At 40.7% G+C, this 16,402-nt stretch overlaps 1 protein-coding gene across 2 annotated transcripts in view; it reads right to left on the bottom strand.

Annotated features, from left to right (window-relative positions):
* Window positions 1-16,140, bottom strand: part of LOC134355175 (uncharacterized) — an 86,195-nt gene extending 70,055 nt beyond the window's left edge. For both annotated transcript variants that reach the window (XM_063064965.1, XM_063064973.1), the window contains exon 1: window positions 12,920-16,140. In XM_063064965.1, coding sequence (XP_062921035.1) covers window positions 13,696-14,469 — 774 coding nt within the window. In that variant the 5' untranslated portion in view covers window positions 14,470-16,140 and the 3' untranslated portion in view covers window positions 12,920-13,695. The remainder of the gene's footprint in view (window positions 1-12,919) is intronic.
* Between the last annotated feature and the right edge of the window lie 262 nt (window positions 16,141-16,402).

The raw sequence follows: 16,402 nt of genomic DNA, 5'->3' as shown, positions 1-16,402 counted from the left end.
CACTAGAGTCATAGTTATACAACACGGAAGCAGGTCTTTCAGGCCAAGAGGTCCACGCTGACCAAGATATCCCAGCCAAGCCAGACCCATCTGCCAGTGTTCAGCCCATAACCTTACAAACTTCCCCAACCTATGTACCTGCTCTACTGTCTTAAAATTTACTTATCTGCCTTAATTACTTCTGTCGGCAGCTCATTTCTTATTCTTCTGGCAGCTCATAAAACTTGTGTAAAAATGTTGCTCCTCAAATTCCTGTTAAATCCTTCCCCTCGCTTTAAACCTGTGTTCTCTAGTTCTTGATTCCTAATCCTGGGAAGAAGAGTGCATTCACCCTTTCTTTGCCCCTCATGATTTTATACATCTCTGTAAGATCACCTCTCAGATTCCTACACTCTAAGGAATAAAGTCTAGCCTGTGTAAACCTTTCACTGAGTCAGTTGATCAAGTCCAGGCAATATCCTTGTAAGTACTTTCACCCTCTTACCAGTTTAACAGCATCTTCCTTATAGCAGGATGACAGCAGCTTCGTGCACAAATGTATCATGACCTTCCAATTTTGCTCCAAATTCCCTGACTTACGAAAACCACTACCTAGAGTTCTGCAAATATTTCCTTTACAAAAATACATCCAATTCCAATTTTAAAGGTGCTGCAGTACTTATTACATGATTATTTTCAGAGCAATGCATCCTGGTTCATGATGCACACAGCGCTCATGAATACAACACCTAGTGTACAGTGACGTTTAACGTTCTGCTGATTATTTTAATCCACTGATCTGTTGCATGACACAAATTTCTAGATAAATTTGCCATATTTAGATCATTAGCTAAATATCTAGATAAGTTTGCAATATTAGGTAAATAGTAGGCCACATAATAACCTGGATAGTTGGAAATTGGTTCATAAATGTTTCCTCAATGTCAGGTCCCCCCAAAATACTTAGTAATAACAGAACCAACTCACAAAATAGTTAAATTGTAGCTTTGAATGATTCTCAGTGGCATCATTGTACCCGCTGATATTGTCAAGGGACTCTTTATAGTAATCATCTTTCCCTTTAAATAGTTAAAGATCAATGTTATCTGATTTTATTATTTATATCAGCAAATTACAAGTAATTCAACTGAAAGTAATTCATCTCTCTCAATGAATTGTCTTTTTCTGTCTAGCTGGACGCTTTCAGTTAAAATTTCATTTTGAATGTAAACAAGAAAACAACTTAATTTGCAGTCACAGATGCTTTCCTGTTTGTACTGTGCTGTAGTATTTTTATAATGGGAAAGTATTAATACAGTGATTGCACCAATGATGTTAATTTTGACAATGATGGACCTCCCTTTCACTTTATTTATCATTCACTCAGCCAAAAACACGAAGTACTGTCCTGAAATGACACACAGTTGACCAGGCATTGAATAAACGGTGCACAGTTGAAATCTTATTGGCAGCATCAGCATCATAAATGAGCTGTTCTCCAATTGGCTGTTTGGTGACTTTCTGATCCCAGTTACAGAATAGTGTGGACTAGAGCTGAGGTGGCTTCACATTAGGGGAAGCTAAATAGTGTGGCACTCTTTTATACCACATAATTGAGCTGTTAATGTGTGATGACATAAAGGACATTCATCCCTAAATAACAGTTAAGAATTGTTGTGTGGTAGAGCATGATGATCACAGAATTATGATTAAACTGTGGAGCTGAGAGTTTTTAATCTATATAATTCAACAGTCTATTTTAGACAAGTAAACTTTAGTATCATTTGTGGGAATTATGCAACCATAATACTACCTCAAATCTTTACATAGCTCTGATAATTTAACTGTTTTACAATGCAATGAAGAGTTTGTAAGTGTTTTGGTGTTGTGTTAATTATACTGTATATTTCCATAACAATGTGTGCTTCACTATTTATAGCACTGGGAGCTGTATGTGGTTTGTGGTATTTCATGTGGATGTAGACTTATTCTTTTTATAAAGATTCCTTTACAGCAATTCAGAACAGTACAAAGACAAGTATAGATGTTTTGTGGTATCAAGTATACAGAAATGAAAATATTCCCATGTTTCCTTTAGATTTAATATTTGTATTTCGATATGTTCTGGCAATATATTGTACACTTGTTAAATTTCTTAAAATATCTTACTTGTAATGTTACATCTACTTTAATCTTATGCAAAGCAATTGAAATTGTAAAGCTGCTAATTTAAAATGCTCTTTGTTTAGGGATCCCTACTTATGCTGTGCTCCAGCTTATATGCGGACACACTTGTTTAAAGGTTGTTTTAAGATATTGTGTATAATTGGAACTGAAAAAACTGGAATAAAATGTAACCCTATGATGAAGTCTTGATTATTTTTCTCCACACATCCGTTATTATCCCAAGAGATTGATTGTGAAAGTCTCTGAGAAATTAAAACTGAACAAATCTGTTAGTGAGTTAAAACACAAATATTCATGAACATGCAGAGAGACAAGTTGGAGACCTTTCCATGGGACCCCACAGCTGTTAAGCTCCATCAAGCCTCATGTATAACAAGTAGGTTAAATTCCTTTCCAGGCAAGAAACTTAGTTTTAAGGATGAATGTGGTCTACATCAAGTAACCTAGTAGCGGCTGCTTTTGCAGAGTACTGCACGGATGATGATGAAAGAAAAGCAAAAATGAAAACTAACAATGCATTGCTTGAACTTCATGACGATAGTTTGGAACAAAGCTGTGGATTTGCTGGGGTTGGAACAAAGGGCTTTGGTTTGGTGACACCTGCTGCCCTTGGAGAGCTCCATCATATTACCAAATATCCAGAGTTTGTTTTTCAGACGCTCTCCAGCAATTCCTGACCGGGAGTCTCATCTCCAAGAAAAAGTCCAGCTAGCTCAGTAACGCATAATGCTGCTAAAAGATATTGATTAGGGTTCTTCTGCTCAATAAACAAGTTAAAGCATTTTCGGCTGTGAGATCTGCACTGTTAGTGTTGTTTGCTAATGAAACCGGTAAAACAAGATCACTGCATTAAACCTTCAGGTTTCTGCCTCCCCACCCCCAGTCCCCACATGTCTGGCCAAGCTTGAGTATCTTCTTTCCTTTGCTGTTGTGAATGGTATTTATCGTAGCTTTAATATTGCTTCGGCTCACTCAAAAACAGTCTTCTCTGGAACCGGGGAAAATGAAGCAAATGTGAACTAAAAAAGAAAACACCAGCAACACAAAATAGTCTCATTAGCATCCAAAAGTAGAAAAAGACCGGCATAAACCCTTCAGATTTGGGTGTAAACTCTTCAGATTCAGATGTAATCCCTTTGGATTAAGATTCATTTACTTATTGCATGTACATCGAAATATGCAGCAAAATGGCTTGTATGCATTAATGTCCAACAGAACCTGAGTACGTGCTAGGAAAAGCCCACAAGTATGGCCACATATTCCGGCGCCAATATAGCATGTCCATAATTTTCAGTAGGACAACATAGGCAACAACAGTAACACAACAAGAACAGAAAAGCAAGCCCTCCCCCCCCCCACCCCCAGGACGACGGGCTACATCTGAAACATGAGCTGTCATTTTTCATTTTCCAGATCTTCACCAATTGTTGGGTTCTTCCAGAATTTTTGTTTATCTTTCACACATTCACACTAGATTGCAGTATCTGATTTTCATTTAAACAGCCAATCAGTAAATGAACAGATTGAACAGTAAATGATCAGTAAATGCCAATGTGCTACTGAATCCCAGGAATGCCCCGATCCAGGACCTCAACCTGAAACACCGACAATTCCTCTCCCCACCCCTCCCACAGATGCTGAGTTCCACCACCAGATTGCTTGTAGCTGCAGATTCCAGCACCTTCAGCTTCTTGTGGTAGGAGGTACGGTATGATCGGCCATATTCTGCTGTGTGACTGTCACTGGAGCTTCTATGAGACAAGATGGTACATTTATCTTTTCCCTCTGCTTTTTAGGTTGTAAACACTAAAGGAATTCCCATGAGGAACACATTTTTTCCCCAATGCGTTTGACCCATGGATCCTCTTCAAATGACTACCTGTCAATTCTTGTTTCAGTGCTCCTTATTCCATTGAAGCTGATATATTACCCACATTGATAGTTTAATAGCTGTCAGGATGGATGGCAAGTACAGTGGTCCTAATTTACTGGGCTCACTGGCAGCCGTTTGGGATCATACCTCCTCACTAAGGAGTAGGATAATTCACTAAAATTCAGTGTAGTGGATTCAAATATCATTTAAAAGTCAGAAGAATTTTAAAGCAATGCCATGTAACTGAGGCACAAGACACTGCAGATGGTGGAAACTGGAGCAACAATCAAATTGCTGAAGGAACTCAGTGGGCCAAATAGCTTCTGTGCGTGTGGCTGGGTGGGGGGGGGGGGGAGAGAATTGTCAACATAGAGTCATAAAGTTATAGTGCACAGTAACAGGCCCTTCAGCCCCAACTGTTTCATGCTGTCTGTGTTGGCCCAGTGAGCTAATCCCATTTGCCTGTGTTCGTCCCAGAGCCCTCTAAACCACTCCCATCTATGTACTTATCCAGATATCCTTTAAATGTTCCCCTCAACATTTAAATGCTAAAATGTGCCCACAACAATCATTTCTTTTTGCACCTCATTCCAAATGTGTACCACCCTTTGCATGAAGAAACTCCCCCTGATGCCCCTTTTAAATCTCCTGCCTCTAGTCTTAAATCTATGCTTTCTTGTTTTTAGAACATCCTCACTGGGTAAAAGGCAATGTGTTTTCATGTTGTCAAACCCTCTCTCCCCCCCCCCCCCCCCAAGTCCTGACGAAGGGTCTCGGCCTGAAACATCGACTGTACCTCTTCCTAGAGATGCTGCCTGGCCTGCTGTGTTCACCAGCAACTTTGATGTGTGTTGCTTGAATTTCCAGCATCTGCAGAATTCCTGTTGTTTGCCCCCCAAACTCATAATGTTATGTACCTCTATCAGGTCACCCCTCAATTTCCTACTTTCCAGGGAATAAAGTCTGAATCTACACAACCCCTCTTTGTAATCCAGGCCCTCAAGACCAGGCACCACCTTGGTGTATCTCTTCTACACTCTTCCTAATTTGATAACATTTTTCCCAGAAGGGTGACCAAAACTACACATTACTCCAGGCGTGGCCTTACCAATGATTTATATAATGCAACATAACTTCTCAGTGGCCTGATTGATGTAGGCCAGGACACCAAATGCCCTCTTCTCCACCCTATCTACCAGTGAACTATGCCCTCAGGATTTGGGGCCTCCTCCTGCAGGGTTGTAGGAGTTGACTCTGAGACTGCCAGAAATGGTTCTGACAGCTCTGGACACCTTCTCTAACAATTGACTCTGCTCTCCTCAACTGAGTGACGTGTCATCTCCAGATGATATGAGACACAGTCTCCACTGTGGTCCATTTCGATTCTTAATCTTTCCAACTACCCACTTATGATCATCTCTGCCAGGACTGTTTGTCCCGGATGGAATCATTGAACTCCTTGTTTGAGGAGCCCTGCAAACTCCTTCCAAGATTGGGCTTGAGGAGATCCAAGCGAGAGCACAAGGGATAACCCAGAATCACTATAGCTGGCAAGTTGTTGGTTGTGGAGTGTGCCACGTTGTGATATGCAAAGAGGAAATTAGCGAGCTTCTGAATCAGTGTAATGTGTTCTGCTGACATTGCTTGGGGTACATTCTTTAAACTCTGGATAAAACTTTCTGCCAAGCCATTAGTAGCTGAGTGGTCTGGTGAAGATGAAATAGGTCTTATTCCATTCACTTTCAAGAATGACTGAAACTGTTCTGCAAGAAATTGTGGTCCATTGTCATTTACTAAGTTTTCTGGAACACCAGTCCTTCTCAACAATTCAACAGAGTGCAAGGCTGTAGTGACGGCTCTCAGGAGCACTTCTGGTCACTTTGTAGCTGCATCCACTACTACCAGGAAATCTGTGCCCACAAATGGCCTGTCAAAGTCCACAGGAATCCTCTGCCAGGCCAATGCCGGCCATTCCCAATGAAGGAGAGGTGCTGCTCTTGGCATCTTATGGATGCATTGACATTCCAAACCATGCATGGGAAGCTACTTGATCTATCCCCAGCCATCGGACAAACCTTTGAGCCAATGCTTTCATTTTGACCATGCTTAGACGGGCAAGATTCACTGGACGATGTGGACCATTTTGTGTGAGTACAGTGTCTGATGTCACCAATTCTTTTGCCTTTTGGAAAGCCGCCTCACATTGCTTTATCCATTGCCATTTCTTCCAGAGGGGCCAGGCTTGGCGGGAACCTGTTATGATAATTGACAAAACCAAAAACTTCAACTGTGAAATGTTCTTTCACCTTAGGGCATCCACCACTGCTTAAATGTTCTCAGTGCACTTGTGTAATTTTAGTGTGTCAGTGGTGTGACCACAGTAAGTGATGCTTGGTTTAAAGAATGCACACTTGTCTTGACATGGTCTGAGTCCATCATCTTCTATTCTTTTTAACACCATCTTGAGATTTTGGAGATCTTCCTTGTCATCCTTACAATGAGTGCCTGGGCAGCCTTGCAGTACCTGGTCCATAGTTATCTGCCAGGGTGCCAGTGCAGATGCTGTTTCAAAAAGAAGCCTATTATAGCGATAAAGCCCTTTGTGAGTTTTATGGTGGGAAATACTTTACACTCTTCTTCCATCTCCTTCTGTAGATAGGCCGTTAGCTGAGTCACTTTGCTGAAGTGTGTCCCTCCAGAAAGGTTCGCAAAGATAGATCTACACTGAGTGCTGGGATGATGGGGACATTAAAATCACGACAGCTCCATTCTTCTTTGCTACTGGGGCAAGTGACATTGCCCATGAGCTCCACACAACACACAACCTTGGAAAGAATTCCTTCAGCCTTTATGCATTCTAGTTCACTGGCCACTTTATCACGAATGGTATAAGGAACCCAACTGTCTTTGGAAAATTTGGATGTGACATTTTAATTTACACTATTTTATCCTTGATTTGTTTGAGTTTTTCAATGCCATCCTCAAACACCGTTGTGGATTCATCCAGTACCTTTCTTAATTCATTTTCAGTTCCAGAACAGTTAGTGGAGAGGTTGTGGAGGCAGATGTCAGTAAGACTTCAGACCAGTTAGGAGTCAAAAGGTTAAGCATGGTGTGACTAGTGTGCTGAACTGCATATATTTCAATGCAGGAAGACCATAAGACCATAGTATAAGATAGACGAGCAGAATTGGGCTATTTGGCCCATTGACTCTGCTCTGCCATTAAATCATGGTCGATCCTTTTTTCCCCTGATCAGCCCCACTCCCTAGCCTTCTCCTCATAACCTTTGATGCCATGTCCAGTCAAAAACCTAACAAGCCCTGCCTTAAATACATCCAACAACCTAGCCTCCACAGCTGCGAGGCAAAAAATTCCACAAGCTTACAACCCTTTGGCTAAAGAAATTTCTCAACATCTCTGTTTGAAATGAACACCTCACTATCCTGAGGCTGTGCAATCTTGTCCTAGACATCCCCATCGTGGGAAATATCCTTTCCACATCTACTCTGTCTAGGCCTTTCAAGATTCAAAAGGTTTCAATGAGATCCCCTCCTCATCCTTCTACATTCCAGACCCAGTGCTATCAAATATTCATCGTGTGAAAAACTTTTCATTCCTGGATTCATCCTTGTGAACCTCCTCTGGAAACTCTCCAATGCCCGCACATCTTTTCTAAGATGAGGAGCCCAAAACTGTTCACAATACTTAAGGTGAGGCCTCACCAGCACCTCAAAGCCTCAGCATTACATCCTTGCTCTTGTATTCTAGACCTCTTGAAATGAATGCTAACATTGCATTTGCTTTCCTCACCACCGACTCTACCTGCAAGTTAACCTTTATGGTGTTCTGCACAAGGACTCCCAAGTCCCTCTGCATCTTAGATTCCTGGATTTTCTTCCTGTTTAGAAAGTAGCCCACACATTTATTTTTACTACCAAAGTGCACGACCATGCATTTTCCAACATTGTATTTCATTTATCACTTTCTTGCCCATTCTCCTAATCTGTCCAAGTCCTTCTGCATCCTACTTGATTCCTCAACCCTACCTGCCCCTCCACCAATCTTCACATCATCAGAAAACTTGGCAACAAAACCATCTCTTCCATCATCTAAATCATTGATATACAGCATATAAAGAAGCAGTCGTAACAAAGACCCCTGTGTAACACCACTAGTCATTGGCAGCCAACCAGAAAGGGATTCTTTTTATTCCCACTCACTGCCTCCTACTAATCAGCCAATGCTCTAACCATGCCAGTAACTTTCCTGTAATGCCATGGGCTCTTAACTTGGTAAACAGCCTCTTGTGTGGCACCTTGTCAAAGGCCTCAGAAAGTCCAAATATACAATATATACTCCATCTTCTTTATCTTTCCTCTGTGTAATCTCCTCAAAGAATTCCAACAGGTTTGTCAGGCAGGATTTTCTCCTAAGGAAACCATTTTGACTTTGTCCTATCTTGTCCTGTGTCAACAAGTACTCTATAACCTCAACTTTAACAACTGACTGCAACATCTTCCCTACCCCTGAGGTCAGGTTAACTGATCTATAACTTCCTTTCTGCTGCTTCCCTCCTTTCTTAAAGAGTGGAGTGACATTTTCAATTTTCCAGTCCCCAGGCACCAGGTCAGAGTCCAATGATTTTTGAGAGATCATTTGTAATGCCACCACAATGTTTACCATTACCTCTTTCAGGACCCTAGGATGCAGTTCATCTGCTCCGGGTGACTTACGTACCCTTAGATCTTTCAGCTTTTTGAGCACCTTCTTCCTTGTAATAGTAACTGCATTCATTTTTCTTCCCTCACATCCTTCAACACCTGGCACACTGCTACTGTCTTCTACAGTGAAGACTGATACAAAATACTTATTTAGTTCATTTGCCATCTCCTTGGCCCCCATTATTATTTCTCTAGCCTCATTTTCTAGCAGTCCTATATCCACTCTCACCTCTTTTATTTTATACATACTTGAAAAAGCTTTTACTATTCACTTTGATACTGTTTACTAGCTTGCTTTCATATTTCATCTTTTCCCTCCGAATGATTTTTAGTTGCTTGCTGTGGGTTTTTAAAAGCTTCCCAATCCTCTATCTTTATGCTAAATTTTGCTTTGTTGTATGCCCTCTCTTTTGCTTTTACATTAGCCTTGACTTCCCTTGTCAGCCACGGTTGTACTATTTTGCCATTTGAGCATTCCTTCATTTTTGGAATACATCTATCCTGCACCTTCCTCATTTTTCCTAGAGACTCACGCCATTGCTGCTCTGCCGTCATCCCTGCCAGCATCTCCTTCCAATTTACTTTGGACAACTCCTCTCTCATACCACTGTAATTTCTCTTACTCCACTGAAATACTGCTACGTCAGACTTTACTTTCTCTCTATCAATTTTTAAGTTGAACTCAATCACATTCTGATCACTGCCTCCTAAGGGTTCTTTTACCTTAAAATCCCTAGTCACCTCTGGTTCAATACATAACACCCAATCCATCTTGTTTGTCTTGTATTAGTTTTCACATTATAAATCTCAAGGCTAGCCAGTCCTGTGCTACTCTCACCTTCATCAGATTTTTCATGAACAACATACAGATTAGTGTTCATTTTGAAACCGTACCTTGTCTTTTTATCTTTTTTCTTCCATTTATTTTTGTCTGCCAACATGCTCTTTGTATGTGTCCTACATTGTTACATTTCCTGCAAGTTTTGACCTTAAACCTGTATTGGTCTGATGTATCTGAGCCCCTAACAAACGTTAACACAGTTTGTTCAGCCAGGCAGGTTTCTGTTTACATGTTACAATTTTGTTCATGCTCACTTTCGTTTCTGACTGTAACACAATTGCATCTCTGGCTGTTGTTTGCAGTTATACAGGAATTTCAACTGCTCTTTTAAATGTGAATTGTGCTTCCGCTAGGAACCATTTTTGAATGATTTCTTTTAAGATTCCACAAACTAAATGATCCCTCAGTGCATCGTTTAGCCCATTACTGAACCAACAATGCTCAGTTTCTCCAATTCAGCCATATACGCTAAAATGGACACCCCTTCTTTTTGGTTCCTTTTATAAAACCTAAAGCAACAATGATTTCAGTTCTAAGTGTTCCTGTGATATCAGCAAAGTTAATTTTGGCTGGTTTGCTTGCAAAGGTTAAACCTGTAAACTTACAGTATGCTTTTCCACCCAGTGCACTCAGCAACACTGGAACTCGCTTTGCATTGGATATTTCATTTGTTTCAAAATACTGCTCAATTATTTCAGTATACATCATCCAGTTGTCTCTTGTGCAATTGAAAACATCTGTCCTTCCAATACAGCTAGGCATTTCTGCTTTTTAAAAAATTATTATCACTCAGTATTCACTAGTTATGAACCTATAGCTGTTGCTGTTGCTTGTGAACTTAGTCAGTTTTCTGCCTTTTTTTATAAACTCAAACATCTCTCTCCCATTCCGAAGAAAAATGTGCTGCATTTCAATAGGTAGGTAGTCATCTTGAGTTCATTTTTAAACTTCCTTGTTACCACCGTTATGTTTTGTAACCGCAGAAACTAATTGAAAGAAAAACACAGGAGTCGGGATACTTATCTACTTATTTTTTTTAGTGAGACCCTCACATCTGATGTGGTGACATAATGACATATGCCATTCAGATACTTCTTACATATAACCCATTATGAATTATGTAAACAAAGAATATTTATTCAAATATATTGACAATATTACTCTGATATTACTGAAATATTGAATACACTACAGTAGCTTCCATCGCAGTATATAGACTTCTGGAACAGAACTTGTCATTAAAATATATTCAATATTATTTTGCTTTGAAGCACCAAGGTGTACTACTAAAACTGAATGTAATGCATTAATAAACGTGTAAACAAATCTAGTTTGTAAATGGTCCCTGAGACCACTTTGAAATCATGTACAAGTTAGTTCACCATTTCGTTCACAAGATATGCACTTCAGTGACAAGATCTAAATGTATTGCCAATCCCTAGCTGCCCTTGAAAGGTGGTGAACTGCCTTCTTGAATAGTTAAAGACATGCAGTGAAGTTTCTGATACTGTGTCATTAAACAGAGAACTCCAGGATTTGGAGGATCTTCTGGAAGAATACAAATATACTTTTAGACCTGACCTGACTCTGTTATCACCTGCTTAATATTGTTTATCTGAGGCAGGTGAGTGGGCCTTGCATATAAAAGTAGGCCTTGACTGAAGGCTTGCTTCCAAGTTTAAAGTTCAAAGTACATTTATTATCCAAGTATGATTGAACCTCAGGTCTTCCTTGCTCTAAGCCTTGGCTCTGCCTCATCAAGTTGCTTCCAAGTCGAAAGGGAAGTTGCAGGCTATTGTTTGCAATGGTTGTCTTGGTTAAATAGGCCTTCATCTGATTGCAGTCAAGAGTCAGACATCTAACAGTTTCAGGTAGGTTCTCCTTTAAGAGCTGTTCTTGGCATTATTCCAGGCTCCTTCCCTCAAAGTAGATGACCCTATGGGCCTCAATCACCCCTCAGTCCAACACCTGATCAACACTAACTTCTCCCTGTTCTCCAATCATTCCACCTTACACTGATCTTCTTTTCTATCCAATCCCTGGCTTGATTTTATGACATAATCTTCTTTATCGAATACTCCGTATCCCCAGCTGTCTCGCCGCTCCTCAATGGCATCAAAGTTCAATGCTTTGGACCTCCTTAGTGATAGAATGTCTCTGCCAGAAAGCCTCAAGCAAAATTAAGCCAACATTGTGCTAACACACTGTTCCGTACAATTCCAGCACAGCACCTCTGACAGTACAGCATTTATTCAGTACTACACAGGACTGTCAGCTTAGTTTTTGTACTCAGGTATCTTGCCAAGGACTCGAACCTACAATCTCATGACTGAGTGACAGCTGGCAATGCGTTATCCACAATGAGTTAATAACCTGAGATGTGGGAATGGGGAATGATTCGCTAAAATGCTACATATCGAATTTAACATCCTTAGTTTAGGAAAGTATGAAATCTGCCAAATGTCCTTAACCCTGTGTCTACTCATAACGGGAGGCACAGATGCTGATGAAATCTGAGCCAGGCTAAAACAAATACTGAAAGTTCTCAGTTGCTCAATTGGTATCTGTGGAGAGTGAAAGGGACTTAATGGTTTAGGTCAGTAAAATTACATCAAAAAGTAAGAAAATTGTTTTCATTGGCTTAAAATATTATTTATTTTCATAGGTTGGAGGAAATAGTCATTGGGCTTACTCACTTGTTCAGTAAATGCATCTCATGCACTATACTGTGTGGTGTTATAACAGAAATATTAACTATTGCCTAATTACTGCTGCTCTCTTCAATTTTAAAATTGCTATTGAGCTAAACATTAACTTGGTTAAACATTAACTCCTGGACCACTGGGATGACATTACTGCAATGCACAACCTGAACAGCTACAATGGTGACATCATCCGTCTTGCTCTGTACAGCTGAAGAGTATGACACCAAATGCTAACTTTAATAATGAAAGTGCTTTAATTGTGACAAAGATGACCAAATTAGAGTGACTGGAGAAAGTTTAAGGGAAATATGCGGGGCGAGTTCATTACACTGAGCTGTAGGTGCCTGAATGGGCTGGCAGTGGTAGTGGTGGTAGTAAGAGGACTTTAGAAAGACCCATGGGTAGGTGACAATGAGACACATAGAGGGTAGAGAAGGATATGTATCCTGAGCAAGTAGAAAGGTTTAGTTTGACATGGCATCATGTTTGCCAGACATCATGGGTTGAAGGACCTTTTCCTGCACGCTACTGTTCTAAATACAGTAGATGATAATGAAACACTCATCTTTATACTATGGTAGAAAATAATAATAATAAATGAGATACATACATGTTATAAGAGGGTGGAACTGCACCGGTCCAATGAAATAATGGCCACGCAAGACACAGATGTCCATGAAGATTTATTTTTATTTCTCTCTCGCTCTTTCTTTAGTAGACACCATGAAAACTACAAGAAAATGAAGGGCATAAAAAGTTTGAAATATACATCCCTCAGTCTTTTAAAGTCTTTCAAGCTAGTGTCCGCCGATAAACGGCCCCAAAACATATCGGCACAACAAAAGTGTGCTGAAATCAAATAAAAATCACTAAAAACATATCACACTGTCCATGTAAAGGCACATCAACATTATATAAAACAAATAAAAAAAACAATTACCGTGTGCGCCTCTTGGACCACATGCCGAGTGAGGTTATTTTAGGGCCATGTGTCTTTCTCTGCTTCCATGCTGGTTCTGACCCATAATGCCACAGTCATGCTTTTATCAAACTCTGGTCATGTGACCCATTAAACTCAGGTCATTGTGACTCGTTACACTCTACATTAAATAAAACCTTACATAAAATATTTTAAGGTGATAAAATAATCATGAATTTATGACAAAAACATATAAAATAAACATCTCAATGAAACATGTCTCTGAGACAGTTACACTCCCACCAAATTACTATGATTTATGATAACCTTTATACAAATATTTGAATAAATCTAGTAATTTCCAGAACCAAGTAATTGGTATTTGTAACAAACTCTAAGATCAAGACTAGTACTTTAAACTCTCCACATAGGTAGGTGTTTAGAAATTAGTTCCACTGAAATACATTTTAGTTGTTTTCTACAAGGACAACTAATTTATGAATAGGACATTCAAGAATGGATGGATTAATGGGTTGTTGACACTCTTTTTCTAGCTTTTTATTTCCTAATTGTATTGTGGCTCTTCGCACCAGTCCATCTTCATCTTCACAAACATCAAGCACGCTTCCAAGTCTCCATTCACTATGAGGAATCCCTTCCTCTTTTACAATGACAATATCTCCAATCCTCACATTTCGTCTTGAGGAGTGCCAGGACTGTCTGAGGGTGATGCTTGCTAGATATTCCTTCTTCCATCTACTCCAGATTTGCTCTGTCAGATATTGCACTCCGCGCCACCTTATCCTGGCATACAGATCTTCTGCCATAAATATTCCTGGTGGAGGTGGCAGGACAGAGGTTTTCATGGTAAGTAAATGGTTTGGGGTAAGTGGCTCTAGGCCTTTGGGATCATTGATACTGTCCTTCTGCAACTGAATTATTTCCTGTTGCTTCTCTTTTAACAATTCTTGCAATTCTTTAGTTTCACCCTTGGATGTGGTCTTAGCCCTCTGAGCAGACCGGAGTCGCTTCTCAAACTCTTTCACCAATTTTACTCCCTGGGCTTCTCTTTCACTGATCAAATGATGTTTCTCTTCTCTGAAGAAATCTAATTCATTGACAAGTGAATTATTCTGCATATGAAGCGTCTTTAGTGCTTCAGTTAATTGATCAATCTTGTCGGCATTTTTTAGTAATTCTGCCTCCAGGCACTCTCTCTCATTCTTAACTTGGTCTGACATTTCCTGGACATTTTCAAGTTCTTCCTGGAGGAGAGATTTTCATCCCCTGAAATTCTGACATTTTCATTCAAGTTTATAGTCTCTTGCTGGCAAGCTTTTGTTTCCTGCTCAAGCCGTGTAATTATTTCACCTTTTTTCACGAGTCTCCACTCTGAGACAAAACTCTAACTGTTGAAGCTTCTCAGGCAGTGAGTGTTTTACCTGCCCCAGGTTGTAAACCTCCCCTTTCTCGACTGTAGGCGTGTTCTCCAGAGATTGCAATTCCGAAGACTGTGACCCACTGACCTGGGACTTGTGGTCAACTTGTGATATGCTCTGTTCCCCAGGATTTGTATCTCCAAAGTCTGATTTAAGGGCTCTAATGACAGTGGCTGGTGTCAATGGTGTAAGTTCCTTGACAGATACATGATGGCACAGACCTGTCACTTCTGTCGACTTTGCGACCCATGGTGAGCTGCTGACAATACTCCAACCCAGGTCAGTCTTGATAGCATACGGCTCGTCCTCACCTCCTGTGATGACATGTTGTGGTGCCAACGCTCTCGCGCAGTATTAGCCTATCAGGAGTCCGACCTCGCAATCCAATAGCCCTGGTGTTTCCTGAACATTCTATTCAGATGTTTCCACCTCTTGGCCATTTCAGGGGTAGGAATGTGGGAACGTTCGAGTGGGATGAAATCTCTGGTACAGGAGGGTGGCAAGTTGATGAAACTTTGCGAGGAAAACCCTCCAAGTCCACTGACTCTTCCACTCTGAACAATGGAATCTTTTCCCATCATAGTGGTAAGCTTTAACTTGACTGGCTCTAACCCTACCCCCATCTTCTCACACACCGCTTGATCTACAAAAGTGTAGCTACTCTGTGTATCCAGTAGGGCGTACACTAACATCTCTGTTTTAGGGGTGGTGATTGAAGAAATCCATACAGGCATTATCATGGATGTGCTCCCACCATCGCCTCTGTTTCCACAACAAGAAAGGGAAGATGCGTTTTTTTTTCACTTGCATAACATGAGAAGATGTGTCTGCCGCAGCAGAAGGACGGTCTTCATGAAGTGGTGTATGATGTTTCTTACATATGCCACAGGTAGTTTTGCTCTTACAGTCCTTTGAATTGTGTCCTTTCCTAAGACAGCCAAAGCACAGGTTATTGTCCAATATGAACCTTCTCTTGTCCTCCACAGGCTTATTGGCGAGCTTTTGGCATTTGTGGGCGCAGTGGCTTCCTCCACAGCACATGCATGTGACTGGGTTTGAAGATGAAAATGAAGAGTTTACCTTCTTGCATCCGTTTGAATCCTTTGAGCTGTTCTCCATGGCACTGTATGTTTCCTTCACTGTACTTGATTTATCCAACGCTTTCACATTGTAACGAACACGTTAGCCTTTGTGCGCTTCATGTCTGTAGATGGCTTTTCTTCAGTCGGCTTCAAGGCATGAAAGGATGTTACAGGTTTGCATGCGATTTCTGCTTCTTGTGCCACAAGATCAGCAAATTCCTTGAAATCAGGGAATTCCGCCATTTGTCGCAACTGCTTTGTGACACGACGATTCCAGCGAGAGGTCACCCAATCAAGGAGTGTTTGGAGTATCTTTTGATTCTCTTCACAGTCATTTAACACCTGAAGCCCTTTGATGTATGGCATGGCATTGCTACAGGCTGTCAGAAAATCACTGAATTGTCTCAGTTCAACTGACTCCCTTGAGCCAATCTTTAGCCAGTTATTCAATTTTTCTCGAAATGGGCGCTGGGTCACAAAGGGGTGGCCATACTGAGCATTCAAAGCCTCCCATGCCTGGTCGTCAGTTTCATCATCCTTTCTGTAGAAGCTTCCTTCCAATACAGATCCTGCCTCACCACCGATGTATTTTTGTAGGTAGAACAACCTGTCAGCTGGATTTGTGCATTGCTGTTCTAGCAATGCCTTAAAAC

Source organism: Mobula hypostoma, chromosome 1, assembly GCF_963921235.1.
Source record: "Mobula hypostoma chromosome 1, sMobHyp1.1, whole genome shotgun sequence".
Taxonomy (NCBI): Eukaryota; Metazoa; Chordata; class Chondrichthyes; order Myliobatiformes; family Myliobatidae; genus Mobula; species Mobula hypostoma.
Note: the sequence above shows the minus strand (reverse complement) of the source record. Positions and strands in the feature narration are given on the sequence as shown.